We start from the raw sequence: 18,519 nt of genomic DNA, 5'->3' as shown, positions 1-18,519 counted from the left end.
GCATTATTGTCATAGTGCGGTGGCTGTTTTGAGTATTATGACGGTATAGTTGATCTCATGTCACCAATTTCAACCTGCTTTGTTTTGCCATGTGGCCTTGATTTGTTTTACTTAATCTAGCATTGTTAAAGTATAGAAAACAATCACCACCCAGCTGATTTGAAATGAGAGAAAATAAATGACTTACCACTTATAGGTCAGTAAATAGAGATGTGCTTTTACATTGAGGCCTGAGCAGACTGTCTCAATTATAAAGTCCATGTTTTGTGGTAAAACTTGTGTACTTATTTGAAGTATAGCCTGTATTTTCTGGAAGAGCAGTTGACGCTGTTTCTCTGCAGGGGAGGCTTTTCGCATTTATTAGCGTTTGAAAAGTGATTGTGCAAAGTTGCTGATTGCCTCCATAAAAATAACTTGGCATCTCGTCTCGCCGCGAAGAGAAAAACGCTTTACAGTGTGTTTTGAGTGCGATTACATAAAGTTTAATGGCGCCGGGGCCCACTTTCCAAAAAATAAAAAAAAAATTAAAAAAAGAAACGAGACAGGATAAAGGCAAATCCCACTGCATAGTTGAGGATATGCTAAGTTAGGTAAGCCAAAAGTTTAAGGTATACTTCCAGACTTCCAGATTATTATCCACATAAGGAAAATTGACACATTCCATCATTGGGGCAACCTGTCCGGAGCAGAGGACAATCTTGATGCAGAAACTGGCCATTTCTTTTGTTTTACTGGATGGCAGGGAAACAATATGATGCACCGCGGTCAATCATTAACCCTAACATTAACTCTACCCCTTTTCGTTTCCCTCACTCTTTGTTAATCAACGACCAATTCCACTACCTTTCTATTCTGTAAAAAAAAAATGGATTTTGTCTCTGGTATAAATTATCTACAGTATAACCAGAGAATTGACTAATATTGTGCATGTTTGGGTGGATAAAGAAGACAGCTAGTGCAAAGCATCACTACAGAACCAACCAAAATGATGCATATACAGCTTAAAATAAATGGCTTTCTATCCAAATTTGGCATGAAAGTTGAATATAGTTGAATCCACTTGACCGTTAACCTATAGGTAAAGATTTGGAGAAGCGTGGATTTAACAAACTGTGCTGATTCGGTCTAAGTTCAGCAACACTATGCATCCAAAGAGCTGACTTTACTGACCTTAAAGGAACAGGCCACCATTTTGACACTACTGAGATATGTTCTTACCTGAGCTTAGACGAGTTGATGTGTACCTGTCTGGTCTTTGTGCGTGCCCTCAGTCAGTAGCATTGGCCTCTCCCCGCACATTCCTATAGCTCCAAATGGGGTGAAGTTGGAAGCGACCACGCTCTTCCACGGGCACGCGCAAAGCCCAGACAGGTACGCATCAACTCGTCTAAGCTCAGGCAAGAACATATCTCAGTATGGAAAAATGGTTGCCTGTTCCTTTAACATCCTGAAAGTCCGGGTTCTCCCATGATTTCTTCTTCCCAGATTACTCTGATTATTCCAAGATGCCAGGATTCATCAGGCTCACATTGTGATAGATGAGGGAGCATGAGACGTTGTTTAACACATGGATTGGCCACCGCAGAGTCCAGATCTTAACCCCATTGAGAATCTTCGGGATGTGCTGGAGAAGGCTTTTACACAGTGGTCACACTCTCCCATCATCCATACAAGATCTTGGTGAAATTTTTGACAGAAGCTTATCGAAACAATGTCACAGCTGAAGGCGGTCCAATGAAATGTGTATGGAACATTTTTGTCAGTATCTCCTAGCTCTTTAAGAAGCACAATGCTTAAGTAGAGATTTTTGTGAAATACCCTTTACCTTTCCTCAATTAACTATTGCCATGACTTATTTTAGAATACCCAGATCAACATTATGACCTGTCTAATCCAAATCCACTCTGTCATTTCAAAATCGTGCTCCACATGAACTGGTTTGGCGGGAGGTAACTCTATCTCGGCTTTACTCGGTCGCTACAGTGGCAAAGTTAAAGCTTGGGTTCGGTTGAGTGTGTGAGATGGGGTCAGGTTACGCGACGGATACAAGCCCCTATCCCCCTCTTCATCAGCGGAGTGACGGCCCGTCCCGGACTACGCTGCAATCTGAGCCCGGCACGCGCATACATATACATACCTATACATGCCGACACAACTCTATTTAATACACCGAGGTCCTCAACGCAGACTATGAATTATGGAGTGCTTTGTGACGTGTAAATGCCCCATATATCAGGAGCTGGAAAGATGGACGTTGAGGGGTGTAATTTGAAAGCTTGTTTAGAAACCCGAGCGATGTTTTGTTGTCATTAGGTTAAGGCGAACATGTTTTTTCACTGTTCTGCTGTTTCTGCTGTGGCAAGTTTCCTCTTTGCTTCGAATAAGTTGGAACAGTGGTGCGCAAAGCAGGGGTCAGGACACTCCAGGAAGTTGTGAGTCACTGAGCTGTGGATCGCATAATGTTATCAAGACGGGAAACAGAAAAAGACATGAATGGTTTTGTTGCTTGAGCGGCAATTTCATGTTACAAATGGTGGAAACTTGAAACTGATCCTAGCTCCATGCCTTTTTGTGATTACACTTTTATTCACTGAGTCTGAATTTTTAGCTTAGCGTAAGATTGAAGGTTAAGGGAAATTAGTCCTGTTGTGCATGTTTGATACAAGTCTCTGCCAATAACATTACTAATATGTATAATTCATAGCCCTGTACCTGATTTTTTCATTTTTTGAAAGAGGAAATTCTAACATTATCTGTAGCCTCCCAATTCTTCACAGGGATGAGTTTACAGGCACATTTCACAACATGCAGGGTCACTTTTCAGGGTAAATTTCACAGAAATGCCAGAAAACTATAGACTGGAAGTTAATAAGAATTGTTCTAAATGCTTTATAATTAGAGGCACAGTGTTTTTCTCATCTGAATTTACAACATACTGAAGGAGGACAAAGTAAATTTCATTTCAGAAAAACATCAGGTATAGTTCTTTAAGTTAAAAGTCACCCAAAAGATAGAAACAAAAACAAGCATGTATTTCAGTACAGATATTTTTGTTGTCGTTGATGATAAGAAACTATAGCAAGCAACTTGTGCCTTTGTTTTGATCGGCTTATCTCTCCTATAGGACTTGGCTTGTAATTTTACTGGGGGCGGGACATCTCCAGCGCGTCTCCATGGAGACGTTGATTAAAGGCAAATATGAGATTTAAATAAGATAAGATAAGATAACATAAGATGAAATAAGATTAGACAAGCGTTTACTGATGTCACAATGGAGAAATTCACTTGTTCAGCTCAAGGAAACACTCAGGATAGACAGAAAATGTGCAAACAATTAAATAGTAAATAGAGCTCTCATGACTACAAAAACTTTAGGGGGCAAAAAGTGTAAACAATAAAAAATAAAATAAACAGATTATAAAAAATGTCAGCATTGTCAGTGCAGGTTTACAGTCAGAGGGCAAGTGGTTGATAAAGTGACGAAGAAAAAGTGATACAGAGATTATTGCACATAGTTTTGCAAAGATAGGTGAGGTCATCATCCAAATCCGTTCTGTGTCAAGATTATCATGAGGAGCCTATTTTGTATTGCTGGCAACAGTATAATCCAAAATGGTGCACAGTGTGCCTTTCAAGTCGATCAAAACTTGGACACACCATATCAGATACATTTTAGGCCTTTTGTTGTGTTTATTTGATTGTGAACGTCCCACCAAGATTCAGAATGGCTAAACCCTGCTGCAGATTTCCAAACCATAACTTCTGAATTCCCTCGCCTCTGCGTAGACGAGTTCTAATTTAAGACTTGAGTGAGTTGAGTAGTTAGTGTGTAACTCTGAGTAGCCGTGCACCTTCCTCTGAGTGAGTGAGAGAGAGAGAGAAGGGGGGGGGGGGTAATTACGGTGTAGAGTGTCGTCCATCACTGGAGCTGACCTGCGAATGCCAGTGTTAATCATCTACAGGCACAAACAAGGAAGGCACCGGCCAGAGAGAGCGGGCGAGACAAGTGGGACAGACTTCTGGACAAGACTGGGGGTGATATGGATGGAAAGAGAGATTACCTGTGGAGATTCTCACTCATCCAGGCAATTTGATCGACAAAAGGTGTCAACAGGTGGTCATTTGGATTTTCAAGTTGAAGAAGACGCTGTCCTTACATTGTTTTGAATTGAGAAAGTATTTTGGACTTGAGGTGACACTTGTCCTCGTCGCCTCAGCATGTCAGCCGCCTTTACTCCGAGAACTGGCAGCCGCGTGGGTCGGATCGTTTCCCATGTGCGTCGCCGGCTGTTCCCGTGAAAGGCCGACCCCCCGCGCTGTGGAGGACATGGTGGCTGAGGGAGAAGGAGAGGGAGGTGGCGGTGGACTGGAGCACCGCGTCGCACCCCCTCTCCCGTCCATAAAGGTGTCCCGGGACGTGCTGAGGAGCTTCCCCCACTCCAAGCGCGTGGGGTCCTACCTGGTGGGCAAGATGATCAACAAGGGCTCGTTCGCCAAAGTGATGGAGGGGCTGCACATCGGGACGGGCGAGAAGGTCAGAGCTGGCGGGACAGTATAATTATATTCAGTCAGCTGTTATTATGTGCAGCATGAGATCAAGTAATTGTAGCTGTAAAGGCCATGACTCTTACTTTTACAAGTCAATCAAATGTGCTATAAGAAATTACTCAGAAGGTTCAAAATACTGTCACAGCATTACACACATGTAGAGATACTAATTAAGTATACAGTATATTAGCTTTTCGTCTGTATGACTCTTAATAGCAGCTGGGGGGCACTAGAAATTACAGGTAAAACATATTGTTTTTTTTCTTAAGAAAGCTGTTAAAAGTCATATTTTGCATTAAATGGCGGAAGTAGAGACGGCACATTATACTTTTTAAATGGTCTCAACTTACAGTGCTTTACAGCAACTGAACAGTTACCCACTCTCTCTCATTCCTGCACCGATGTACTTATAAAATGTATTTTTGGTTGATCACTTTCCAAATACTGTGCAACATCCTTGCAGTAAAGGGTGAATGAAAGGTCCAACGGATTGCTGGGCAAATTATAAGTTAATTATAGCCACTAAATAATAATAAATCTGGACACTCAAAGACGCTTTACATTGCATTATTCATTCACTCCATACTTGGTGGTGGTAAGCTGCTATTGTAGCCACAGCTGCCCTGGGGTGGACTGACGAGGCAACCAGTCTGCGCCATCGGCCCCTCCGACCACCACCAACCACTCACCACATTTGCTAGGCTTCCTGGTATTTCCAAACGGTCTCCCATCCAAGTACCGACCAGGCCCTTCCCTGCTTAGCTTCCAAGGTCTGACGGGATTGGGCAGAGCAAAGGCGGTACGGCCACAAATAGGCTACAAAATAGCGGATTATGATTATGAAATTGAGGAGAATTGAGGGGAACCTTTTCAGCTGTGACCCCCAAAAAACACTCAACACACAACTCGGGACAGAATTACATTTAGAAATCTGGTTTAATGTTGTTACTTTGAGCAACTAAATATTGTTTGTGTGGCAGCTGTAGCTCATGTGTGGCTTTTTGGTTCACTGTTGTTGCATTTATTCTTCTCATTGACTTGTGTAGTTCATTATGTGTGCATCTTGTATTGTCTGTGTAGTGACTTACAGGGAGGCAGTGTGTCCTCTTGTGTTGCTCCAGGTCTCCACAGTGAGTGCCTGTCCGTGTGTGCAAATGTTTGTTTAACTTGCTGTCATTGAAGGGTCACCGCGTTCCGTGACCCCGCTGTAACGTAAATGTATACCACACTTGGTCGTCATAGCAACAGTGTAACTCACGCTGGTCCCTTTTAACCCCCCCCCCGCTAATGACAGGCAAGCGTCCATCTTCAATATCACTGTCAATTTACAATGCTGTACGTAAGAATGTCGTGCTTTTTGGAACTTCTCTGGTGATGTAGGAAATTGCGTTGGCGTTTTAGAGACTTTCGAACCCCAACGCTCAGGTAACTTTCTCAAACCATGCTTTTGGGGTATTCAACCCTCTTCTGTGGAAGCTTAGACAGACTTGAATGGTAGGACGAGCGCAATGTCTCAAGTTCATGTCTCCGGGTCCTGCACCGATGGTAAATCCAAGACACCCAGACTGCTGCCTATTCTTCATCTATCCTCTCGGACTCATTGTTAATTCTCTAACAACAATAACCTTACCGTATAATTGAAAAGTTATTGTAATTTTTTATCCCGAAATTAGTTGTAATATTTGCTCTTTGTCCCAGGTGGCCATTAAGGTGATCGATAAGAAGAAGGCTCGACAGGACTCATACGTGCTCAAGAACATGAAGAGAGAACCTCGGATTCATCAAATGGTGCGGCATCCACACATCGTCGTCTTGTTTGAGGTGAGAACACACTCTTGTGAAAATGATTGCCGGTATATTTGAGTTTTATACACCAAAACAAAACCACTCACTGCAGGTTGCTTATATTTGAAAGAGAAGACGTTGTCAAACCATCTTCTCAGAAAAATAAGTTTAAAAAAAATGTGTGCATGTTTGTTAGACACTGGAGACAGAGAACAGTTACTACATGGCCATGGAGCTGTGTGCGGGGGGAGACCTGATGGACAGGATCTGTGAGAAGAAGCGTCTGGAGGAGAGGGAAGTCCGGCGCTACACCAGACAGATCCTCTCAGCTGTGGAGCATCTGCATAAACATGGCATCGTGCACAGGTGAAAAACTTGTTATAGAAAAGATCAGCTTTAGCAGCAGGGATGTCTTTGATGGAGGAGGCTGACGGGCTTTGTTTGGGAATCTGTTTTCTCCGTTTTACCCCTTAACCCCTTAATTTCATTATTCATCATCAGTGATTTCAGAAATTAGATCCTTATTTTGATCTGCTGTTAATAATAGGTAAATTAATTGTATCCAAAAATTCAGTAAGATTTTCATTAACTTCAGGTTGAGCATATAGTTGCCTTATAAAAAGACAGAAATGTATCTTGAATATCATCCAATTAACATACTAAAGTGTTTATTTGGGGGTCTCTTATTTCATGAAGCCAATAGCATGGCTGATTTGCCTCCTCATAGTATCTTTATCGTCAAAAAGTTTCATTCTTTTTTTTCATTTACTTCTATTTTTAAGATCTTGTATTATTTTTGTGAGCATTTTCCAAAATATTTAATTGAGCCCCTTCAATTGTTCATTCCGTTTCTTTTTCAAATTTGAACTGTAACCTATAACACGCCTTCAGTCTATCATACAGAATTATAGGAGAAACTTCCTCATTGTCATTGTCAGATAAATAATTCTTAATATCATCTCTGATTTGATCTCTCATTGGGTATAACATATTTGTATTTAACCTCCAAGAGGCATCTCTTTTTTCTTCACTAAAAATTGCTTCCAAATACACCGGAGCATGATCTGATGAATCCATGACCCCCATTTTACAGCTGACCACTTTATGCAGGTATTTTTGATACATAAAGAGATAATCTAATCTAGAGTAATAATTATGAGGATGGAGAAAAAACTATAAACTCTTTCTGTTCGATTGAATTCTCACCAAACATCAAGGAGCCCCATCTCTTCCACTGTTGCTTTGACATTCTTTGTTGTTTTATTTAGCCCAATCTGTGGATTGGATGTATCTACTAACGGGTTAAGCCGGATATTCAAATCACCTTTCAAAACAAGAATGCCTTCAGCTTCCATCTTAATTAGTTCAAAGACATGTTTGTAGAATGTCCATTCTGATCCTGGGGGAGCATATACATTTATGAATGTCATCAAAGCTAACCTAGGTGAAGGGAGGCCTAGACCTTTTTCAAGTAAAGTCTCCACAAAGTTGATCACGGATGGGGATCCCTCTTCCTCCATATATTCTGACATTGTTATGGCACGAGTGCCTTTCCAAGGCCATTAACTTAGAGTGAGTTTGGGTATGGAGATTTGCTAGTTCAATTAGCAACTCCTCCAAAGACAGAAGACATGTCTCCACAGCCTCAATCCTTTCTTCTGCTTCGTCCATTCTCCCACCGATACCATTCATGTCCTCTCTCATTGCATCCAGTTGTTCCTTGTTGTCTTTCCTGAAATCCCGTAGCTCCTTAAGTATTTGGTCAAACTTAGAATTATAGTCTTCAGCTTTAGCATCATGCTCATCCTCCATGTTGCTACTAGCTTGTGACAGAACCTCCTCATCTCCCTTGAGTTGCTAGGTATACGGCTGGGTTTCTTAGAGTTTCTTCTTTTTTGAGGGGGCATTTAATCACCCGTTAAACCCCTTCACTCAATGGAATAGATTTTTTTTCGATTTCGAGTTATTCTTGGATGTTTTTGACATTTGTAGTCAGGAGCTCTCTCTCTACAGTGTATTCGCCTTGCCCTCCAGACCGGAAATCTTGACCCTTTTTTTTAAGGAGCTTTTATTTTTGGTCAGTCAAGCTGGAGAAAATGTGCTTGGTTCAGGTGGGGGTTAAGACGTTAAAACTTGCTAATGAAGATGAGTCTGAATAAAGCTTGAAAATAGATGCATTTCTAACACTATAGATTAATTTATATATGATTAATTTTTGCATTTTGTCGGTACTCAATTGAGATTTGACCATTTGAACCCATATTTTTTTCCAGCAGTGTGAACAAAGCCACAAACCCACCTTCAACCAGTAGCCACTCAGCTGCCCTCTGTACCAAAACCATATAATAGTGTACATTCTGGGACGTGGTGCAGTTTGCAGGGCATTAACGACTCTCACAGGACAAACTCAGGGGCAGAACACTGTATGTGCCACAGTGCATGGTGGGAGTTTGAGTTTTTTTCTATCCTTTTAGTACGTGGAGGTGTCGGAAATCCAGTACTCGCACCGAGACTTGGCTTTTGTCTAAGACTTTGGCCGTCCTCGAGGTGGAAATGTGATTACCAGGCAATGAGGTCATCACTCTGCGCCGGCGCCACGGTTCGCACATCATCACGACATCATGCACTTCCCCTCTAATGAAGTCCCTCATGATGTGGCTCGCAAAGTCACCGCACACGTGATTAAACGCCAAATAAATGGAAATTCTTCACCTCCCGCCACCCACATTCGTATAACATTGTTCTTTTATGAAAATTTCTGTTCTCCCGCTTCACTTTTTTTTTTGGTCAATCTAAGAACTTTTCCCAGATTAAAAGAGCCTTAGAAAACATGTGCGGAGTTTATGGGGGAATCTCTCTGGTTCCTAACCACAGATTTTCATTTAGTTTGATCGTTCTTGGGTTTAGTGGGTGGTTTAGGAAGCCAGCAGACTTTTCCAGGTGACTGAGATTAACTGAGATTTTCAAATTCAGTTTAATATGGCTTTAAGGGGAAATGACAGGCCAAAATAAACCGGTTCCACACAGGGATTTTGCAAATAAGACGTCTTTCGAGAGCTTGAGTTCTGCCCAACACAAATGTAGGCTTTGTGTCGTCCGGCCCAGTAATTCACTTTGCCTATAAATGTACTAAATGTGTGAAGAAAGTGCCCTGCAAGAATTCAGCAAATATTTAGCTTCAAAACATTATTCTAACAGTGTTTTGTCAAAGACCTTCTCTGTGATATTCACAGTTCATTTCCCTCATTGAATGTATTATAGTATAGTACGTTTTTACCCATGTTACGTCTGGAAAACACATTGTGAATTGTTTCATTCATGCACGTTCGAGTAATCTTGTCTGTAACTTCTCTAGACAAAACACTTGCCTCTCACCTGACTTTCATTTCAGCTGCCAAATTGCTTTGCATTTTTTTGCTGATAGTGGTGGATATTGTTGAGTGCATTTAAATTAAAGTCCATCCGCGTATGGAACTATCTTTATCTTTGCCTCTATTTACTTGCAGGATTGGTGATTATTTGGATTTTTTTTTTTACATTTGGGAGAAGAATTATGTACTTTTCAATTGGGTACTTTAACGATAGTTTTTCGATACCAATATATTTTTGATACCTATACTAAAATGTTTGTCATATAGAACCATAAAAGAGAACAATAATGTTCCTTTATTCCATGAAAGACTATTTATTTTAAATTCGCATCAACCAAGTAATTTCCTTTAATGAATAGATGTAGATGAGTGCATCAAACAGGTCCACTTTGTGTGATAGGATCAAATGTAGCATCATGAATGAGGCCAGTACAATTCCTCAAAACAAGGACTTGCTCTGTGCACCTTGCTATTTATTTGCTGTCAAAAAAGACATGGACAGCCTATGTGTTTTGACAATTACGCAATACTTCCTTTAAAGGAACTATACAGTTTAAAAATGTTAAAATTATGTATTTTCCTCCCCATACATGTTCCAGCAATGTTCTAAGGTGTAGAATGAGCCCAGACCTGTTCACCACAACTGCCTCTAAAATCACTCACTCACTCACTCAGTCACTCAAAAAGTGCAGTTACATGTATGACCTGAGGTGGCAGTAGTGAGTATAAAATGGCCAACTTGCATCTGGCCCCTTTAATGCTGTCCCTGGACCAACAGCGTCAGAACTTGGTCTCTAAAGATATATTTCTGTACTGGCTTCCTATACTTACTATCTATTTATAGATACCAGTAATAAACTTTTTTTTTTTTTTCCCGATACCATACTGGTATCATTTAACCCAAATGTGGGTTACGGCACCATTTTATGGGTCAGGGGCATTTGCCAAAAAGCACGGTGAATAAATTGTTTGAAAGTTTTTGACAGTTAGCCTAAAAGCAGGGCCAAACTGCAAATTGTTTTAAGGGTTCAGGTCTATGAAACCTATTATTGCAACCAAAGTCATTTGTTTTTCTAATTTGACCTTTCAAATTGTATTTTTGAATAAATGTTCTTAAGATTATGATTTGACATTTACTTATCAATATATATCTTCTTTTAAAGGGATTTGAAAATTGAAAACTTCCTCCTGGATGAACACAACAACATCAAGATCGTGGGTATGTCGTTCCCCCCCCCCCCCCATAACTTTCTGTTGTGCGTTCCTTTCCTTTATTGAAATTCTGTGTTATGTTTTCCCCGCAGACTTCGGCCTGAGCAACACCCTGAAGAGCGAGGCGCTGTCGTTGGATCTGCTGAACACTCAGTGCGGGAGTCCGGCCTACGCTGCTCCGGAGCTGCTGGCCCACAGGAAGTACGGCCCCAAAGTGGACGTGTGGTCCATGTAAGTGACAGAATGTGTGGGAAGCATGTCTCGCCTCTGTCAATCCTGCACTGCATAAATATGTACATTAAAGTAAACACGTTTGACTCATGAGTTCATGATACACATTTGACATGATGGCTCAGAACGTTTTTAGAAGATACTGCCACGTTCTTATCGAGAGTGGCAGGGTGTGAAGCTTGTCTCATCTCTGACCCAGGCGTAACATTTAATAATGATTCATGTTTGCTCCATAAGCTTCGATTTATTCCATGTACTTTCAAAGCTGAGGCTCAAAAGGCCAGAGAGTGTGAGAGTGATGTCTCATTTGTCACTCTCGCCTTAAATAGATGCATCGAAGAGTCACTCGGGAAAACATCGACACATTGGGCCTTTTGGGACCGCATTCCCCGACTTTGTTTCTCTGTTTGCTTCAGTAATGAGCGCTACACTGATTTTTTTTTTTTTTATGTGTTTGTTTCAGAGGAGTGAGTACGTTCGCGATGCTGACCGGGACGCTGCCTTTTACTGTGGAGCCTTTCAACATCAAGCACCTGCACCAGAAAATGATCAATGGAGAGATCAGCAGCATCCCCAGCGACGTCAGCAAAGGTGATCTTCATCTGCATTTTTGTTCCACTGGCCCCGGCACTGGCTATGATTGTCACAGCTTTATTACATGTTATAAGCCACAGAATCAGAGGGCTTTTCATTGGAATAGTACATAAATAAGTCTGGAAAGCCTAGTCTGGAAAGTTTTCTTAGGAACTAAAAAATGTTGGTCTACTCCAAATAAATACATGAAAACAAATGTAAACTGGGAGATTATTTCACAATTTGTTTATGATATGAAATCAACTAGCAGTTAGCACTTTCACCTCAAAGCAAGAAGTGGCTTTTAGAATGTCTCAAAAGATGCACAATAGGGTATAACCTACAGGGTCAGGACTCCACTGAAAATGAGGTTCTGAAATGTCTGCGCGACGAAGGGCAAGCAACATATCTTAGGTTGAAAGGGAGGGGTTGTTGCTTTGAATAATGCAATTTTAAAGAATTGTGTGTGAAACTGATACATTTTCTTCTAAGGATCTCTGAGGGGCATTAAAAAGCATTTAAAGTAGTTGATTATTTTGTTAAAACAAAAAAATTGTGATTAAATATAGTGTTTGGATAAAAAATTCGATAACTTATGTATACAATGATTGTAATAGTGTCAGTGGAAAAAATGCCATGTTAGCTCATGATCTTAAAGTGCTTGAATTCTTGGATTTTTTGTTGTTTCGTTTTTCTTATTTTGAGTGATTGGTAATTTTTTCTCTCATTTTAGGAATATTACAAAATAATGCTTGTTCCATTGGTGATTTTATTTCAAGATGGTTCAGTCCTAGTCTAAATCAGCATAACTTGTCTTACTCCAAATGCTTTTTAAGGCGAGACACTGCACGTGAATAGTTTTTTTTTAAATTAATTTAGAGACATCGATTTGATTTGTCATTTGTTATCATTTGTGATTGTATGTTTTCATATAAAAATATGCCCTTTTATGCCTAAAAATACAAAAAATTCCACATTTTCGGCGACTGAAAAGCTCTTGAAAGTACAATTTTCCATATAAGCCTATGGTCAGTGTAATTATTAAACATGTTATTGTGAAGATTAGGCATTTTGTTTGTTTCCAGGTTATATGTTAAGAGAACAAATTGGCCCAAAACCTGAAAATGAAAAAAAAACACAAAGAGTTTTGCCTGCTGCGTCTCCCCTTAAGCAATTTACCTAAAATGAGGAGGCGTTTTTTTTCCAGTGTTCTGTTGTTTACTCCCTCTAGTCTCCATGTATCGTGTGGTGTTCTTCTGGGTGTGATTGTGGTGTCTTCCTCGGGCCCGTCACTGCAGTACACTCCGTCTGGCACTGTCCGAACACAAACAAACAGGGCTCATGTTTCTGCGGGATAAACAAGCAGGCCCAGCTCAGGGCAATCTGTCACTGCGTCAGATTAGTATATCGCTTTAGGACAGTGGCTCACAACTTTTATCAAGGTTTTGTTTGGTTTTCAAGCACCCGATTTTGAGATCATGTTGTCCTATGTGAGCTTTATTGGTCAGGACGGGACAGCATGGACAAGGGAGAAGAGCCAGAACAGTGTCCGACATAAATGTGCTGCCGCCTTAACCACGAGGCTTGGATTTTGTGGCAAGGTTTTAGAAATGATGAAGTGGCAATGATTTATATCGCAAATCACACTACGAAAACATTCTGATTAAAGTGAAGTGATAATAAAAAAGGTATAACATTTAAGAAGACTATTGTACACCGGCAAACAAGATGATTTGCACTGTTGCTCATAAATATGCAAATTATTTTCTAAAATGAAAATGCTGCAAAGAAAGATAACCACATGAATATTGGAAGTATAGTGAAAAACCTTTACTCTGGAAAAAGAATAATCATCTTAAAGGCACACTGCGTAACATTTTGGACTATACAGTTGTCGGCAAAACAAAACATGCTCCTAATGACCATCTCAACACAGAAAATTCTAGTAATCAAAGTAGATAGATTTGGATGAGAAACTAACCTGGTTAAATCTCAAATGCTACTGACTTCACTCACATCTCCATGGAGACGAGCTGGAGACGTACCCACTCCCGGTAAAGTTTTACAGTCATATCTTAGGAGAGGTGAGCCTCATAAATGTTTGTTTGTACATTTATGAGGTGTTTTTTAATGATGAAAATATTTGTCATAAAATAAATGTTTGTATTTCAATTTAATTTACTGGGTGAAATTCTACACGGTGTGGCTTTAAAGAAGAAATGACAGATTTACTTGAATTTATGAATTAAGAAATTTAATCTAAAGTTTGAGTAGGTCTGGTCGGGTCTAAGATAAGATTATTTTGTGTCATTTGTCTCATATTTTGTGTAATTTCAAGTGGGATTTATCCTGGTTCCATTGGCTTTCGCATTTTTATCTGATCAAATTCAACATAAAGACCCTTTAAGTGATTTATCTAATTTTTCCAGTGCACATAATAACTTCTCTATGGCAAAGTCATGATAGAAGTTGTTGTTTGCCTACATTATCAGTTGTATTATCAGTTGTAAATTTAATGCTCAGCTTACCTTGTTGGTTTTGTGCAGGCGCCGTGTCCTTCGTGCTGTCTCTGTTGGAGCCGGATCCAGCCAAACGACCGAGCGTCCGAGCCGCTATGGAGGAGCGCTGGATCAACGAGGGCTATGGCAAGAAGTCCCTGCAAACTCTGTGCTCCAAGAACAAGTGAGGACTGTGGACAGGCACTGGAACAACACACAAGCTTAAACCTCGCTGCACCAACTGCACCATTGACAGAATTCATTACTCTATTAAAATGACCATAAGTAATATTAGTATTAAAAATGATCATTTGAAGGGGCATACACCAAGTGAGACGGTGGAACATCAGTAAGCGACTCATGCAAAGTATAGAATTACTTTTTCTTTCCGCACCAAATAAGAGCAGTTGGTAACAAAACCATGTGTCACAGCCACAGTACATCACCGATTGAGACAAGTTCTTTCACCGCGGGACAGAGGGGTGAAGAGGAAATGACTGTGAATTTCTCAAACAAAATGAAAATTCCTGTGGCGGCAGCTTTGTATATTACAGCCCGACTAAAGGCCCCTGTGCTTTTACACAGTGTGGAAATGCAATCATGCTCGTCTCCTCGGGCCGCAACGCCTTCTCACAAATCCACAAGAACGAGATGGTTCGGGTCTCCCTTTGTCACTGCTCGAGTACTTTACAACTTATTACAGTCTGTCGTCTCATGGGGTTTTTTTGGTTCGGTATCAAACTTTCAGCATATTGTGGATATTTTTTCTGATTGCCGATTAAAGCAGTACTAAGTAACTTGTTTACCTCAATAAATCCTTTCCGTAGTCCCTCTGGGGGTAATACAAGTGTTGATGGGATGATTGGGGGGTCTGTCATCTCTCCCTGGTGTCTCTGCATAGAAAACCGCAATTGCTAACTGCGAGCTAGCGCCACTTAAACAATATTTACAGCCAAGTTTGAGTGAAAAAAAATATTTAAATTGTGTAGTTGGATGTACAATATCCCTCTTTCCCTTTGTCTTTTCTGTCAGCGTAGTATTTACTCTCACGGACAATTAATGAGTAAAAAACCGTACCATGCTACAACACCTGCAGTGGTGCTTATGGGCTCTAGGAGCTTAGTTCTGCTTTAAGATCAAAATACAATAGACTTCATTACACAAATTTCTTGGTAATTTTGAAGATGTGGCTTACTTTTTATAGCATAGCATTTACACTTTTTCTTACTAATCCAGTTTTATTTATTTATTTTCCAGGTTGTGCGCTGAGGATTTGAACTCATCGGTGCTGACGTATGTGACGGACACATTCGGCTACTCCCTCTCCGACGTGATCCACACATTAACGAACAACAGGCCCTGTCCCGTCATGGCCTATTATCACCTGCTGCTCAACAAGTTCAGCCAGAGCCAGAAGAGCGCCAAGACAATGAAGGTCTCCTCACAGATCAGACAGAAAGTCAGCAGATTTTGATTTTGGCTTAGAATATTAGCTTAACTATCGCTGCTTCTTGATAGAAATTGGAAACAGATTGGTCTCTGCCGAGCAAGAACACCTGGAGAGAAAGGACTGGAAGTGAGATAAAGGTAACATTCATTTGGTTTAAAGTCCTCTTGGCTGTTATCTGGACTGGGTTTGTATCTTTCATTATCTTCTATTATGTTGTTATTTCTCTAGAAGGATGCATTAGAGGTTTCCAAACCAGTGAAGCCACAGCAGACCGCGGTCAGAGAGATGGTGCAGGAGCAGGATGAGAACCAGCCACCCTCTCCCGCCCTCCCCCCTCTGCCCCCTCTGCCCCACACGGTCTCCCCTTCTGCGCCCCCTCGAGCGCCCTCTCCCTCCCCTGCTCCTCTGGGGGCGGAGGACGACCTGGACAGCACACTGGAACCCAAGGAGCCACTGTTTCCTGAGGGTAAGTCCTGCAGGGAGTAGATTACTCAGGTGAGATACAAGAAGTTGGTTTGACAGTCACATGGGCAGTATCTGAGGGCAGTTCCCAAATGACTGGTTTCCTTGTGGCTAGAACAATAACCCTGAATATCAATACTTTTTGGTCTCTGTACAAACAAACATGTTCTTTTGTAGTAATTAAATTCGTGCTCTTGTTGTGTTGCAGTGCCTGTGTTCAGAGAGCGAGCGCTGGTCCACCTGTCTCCGCCTAAAAGCTCCGCCTCTCAGCTGTGTGACTCCGCCCCCTGCCAGGTGCCCGTCGACCCCGGCAGCACCACGCGCCCCTCCCGACTCGCCCACCTGCTCAGGACCACCCGGTCAGATGGGGCGACCGCGGACCCCGCCTCCGAGTGTTTCCATGACGACCATCCCCAAAACGACCTCTCCCATCACCTGCCCATCGGCGATCACCTGCCCATCGGTGAGCGCCTGGAGAAGCTGCAGACGTTTTACTCCACAGATCCCCATCGCCCCCTATCACCCACAGACCCACCCCCTTCAGACAGAGAGCACACGGAGACTCAGCACACCCCCTCTCCTCTGCCCCGTCTCAGGAACATAGGGCTCAAAGACACTCGCGGCAGGAAGATGACCTGGCTCACCAGACCCGGACCTCCGGGGCTGCTGGTGAACGGGTCCAAGCCGCCTGTGTTCCCCCAGAGACAACACACTCTGGTGATTAAGAGTCTGAGGCACGACAGGGGGAAGAGGCGGGAGCTGTCTGTGGCAGGAGGAGCGGGCACGGCAGGAGTCAGTGCCACGAAGAGGAACCCTGTTCCCTTAAGAGCCACTCTGCAGCGCGGGCTGACGGACCTCAACCTGCCCCTACTGCCCACAGCTCTGCAGAAACCAGAACGCAAGAACAGGCTGCACGGCCTGGATTACTGACCAGACACAAGAATGTCCCAGTCTGTAAAGAGCAGAGGAGGGGGACAGAGGGGAGCAGGGGTTCTGTCTGTTACATGTGTCCACACAAACAAATTCATGTGCAATATCCTTCCAAAGGATTCCAAAAAAAGGTGCCAAAAGTATGAGGATGTACAGTACGTGGGCCGAAGGATTACTTGGCATGTTATGTTTAGATGATGGAATCCTTTGTTACTTTTGTTACAATGTGAAGTGCAAGATGCACATGAACCTTTTGTATTCACTGCTTTAGAGATTTTTTAATTCTACAGTAAACTACATTTAAACAGAAGTATGTTCTCAGGTTATGCTTTGATTCATACATTTTTTCCATTTAGACATTTAGCTGACAATAACAACTTAATCCACATGAGCTGCCAGTCATCAGTCTGTCCTCGACCAGTGCCCTCACATGCTCACACGTCCCTCATTTCATCATGTCACTGTCTCCTGATCATTAATATTGAGCCGTGCCACAAAGACATGGAGGAATCTGGTTGCCACATTTCAAGTCTATTCAATATTTCAGCTGATGTCACCTGATGCTGGGGCGTGTGTGGGGGCTGCGTGAGGACAGATTGGAGGGTTAGGGTGAGGCTCCTCACTCCTGTTACCTCTATGAGCTTTGAACCAACCGGCTCTGATACTGTACCGGACACGTTCACGCCGCACAAAGGCAATGCACTTAACAGGACGCGGCCGCTAACAGGCAGCGTGTCCAGATAAGCCTTATGAGACACTGTTTCCAATCAAGGCACGATTAATGCCACCCGATACAGTTCATGTTGTGATGCTATCGAAGCCTCGCGGTGCCAGCCTTTTGTTACAAGCTGGTAAAAACACAAGCTCCAGTGTTATCCAACCGCTATTAGATTCCACTCTGCAAAAAATAGCAACAGAATATCAATGTTAATTCCAAGCAAAACTCTGTCCAATTTGGGAGGAAAAGTTCATCATAATTTGAAAAATGCAATAATCTGAAGCCTTTAACCGCTGCAAAATCACTATAGCACCAAACATTGCAAGTTGTTTGTTGAAGTAGTTTATAAAGTCTCTCTCAGTGTAATGTTAATATTCCTGAATGCGTTAAAATAAATAAAGTTGAAAATAACTTCCTAAATTTGGTTTGACCATCAAACAAAATGGGTATATTTTGAGCTTAAACTAGTCAGAAATATCCTCAAATAAAATAAATATATAATACAGTCATCATGTAAGGAAATACATGTTAGCTATTGGAAAAAAAATCAAAGTAATTTTAACTGTTGTGAACATTCGTTTTTCCAGTGCCCGCGCCCAATCAAGCCTTCCGACTTTGACCATGGTATTATGAATTGTTACGGAAACTCTATAAAGAATTCATGGCGTGTATGATGATGCGTTCACGGTACCTGCGATGTGGCGTTCAAGCGCACGCCACAGTGAACATTGCTGTCTGAAG

General features: G+C 41.8%; 1 protein-coding gene across 1 annotated transcript; it reads left to right on the top strand.

Moving 5' to 3' along the window:
• Positions 1 to 4,273: 4,273 nt before the first annotated feature.
• LOC306975064 (uncharacterized protein) lies at positions 4,274 to 17,200 on the top strand (the record flags this gene model as incomplete). The annotated part of the gene is made up of 11 exons (XM_079572483.1): positions 4,274 to 4,534; positions 6,247 to 6,369; positions 6,530 to 6,699; positions 10,868 to 10,923; positions 11,009 to 11,147; positions 11,611 to 11,738; positions 14,267 to 14,402; positions 15,476 to 15,653; positions 15,737 to 15,805; positions 15,897 to 16,134; positions 16,339 to 17,200. The coding sequence occupies 11 exons, from the start codon at positions 4,274 to 4,276 to the stop codon at positions 17,058 to 17,060; spliced, it is 2,220 nt and encodes a 739-aa protein (XP_079428609.1). The 3' UTR covers positions 17,061 to 17,200.
• Positions 17,201 to 18,519: the final 1,319 nt, after the last annotated feature.

This window comes from Gobius niger, assembly GCF_951799975.1.
Source record: "Gobius niger genome assembly, chromosome: 15".
In the NCBI taxonomy this organism is placed as follows: domain Eukaryota; kingdom Metazoa; phylum Chordata; class Actinopteri; order Gobiiformes; family Gobiidae; genus Gobius; species Gobius niger.
The sequence above is the reverse complement of the archived record's forward strand: the minus strand, read 5'-3'. Positions and strand labels throughout refer to the sequence as shown.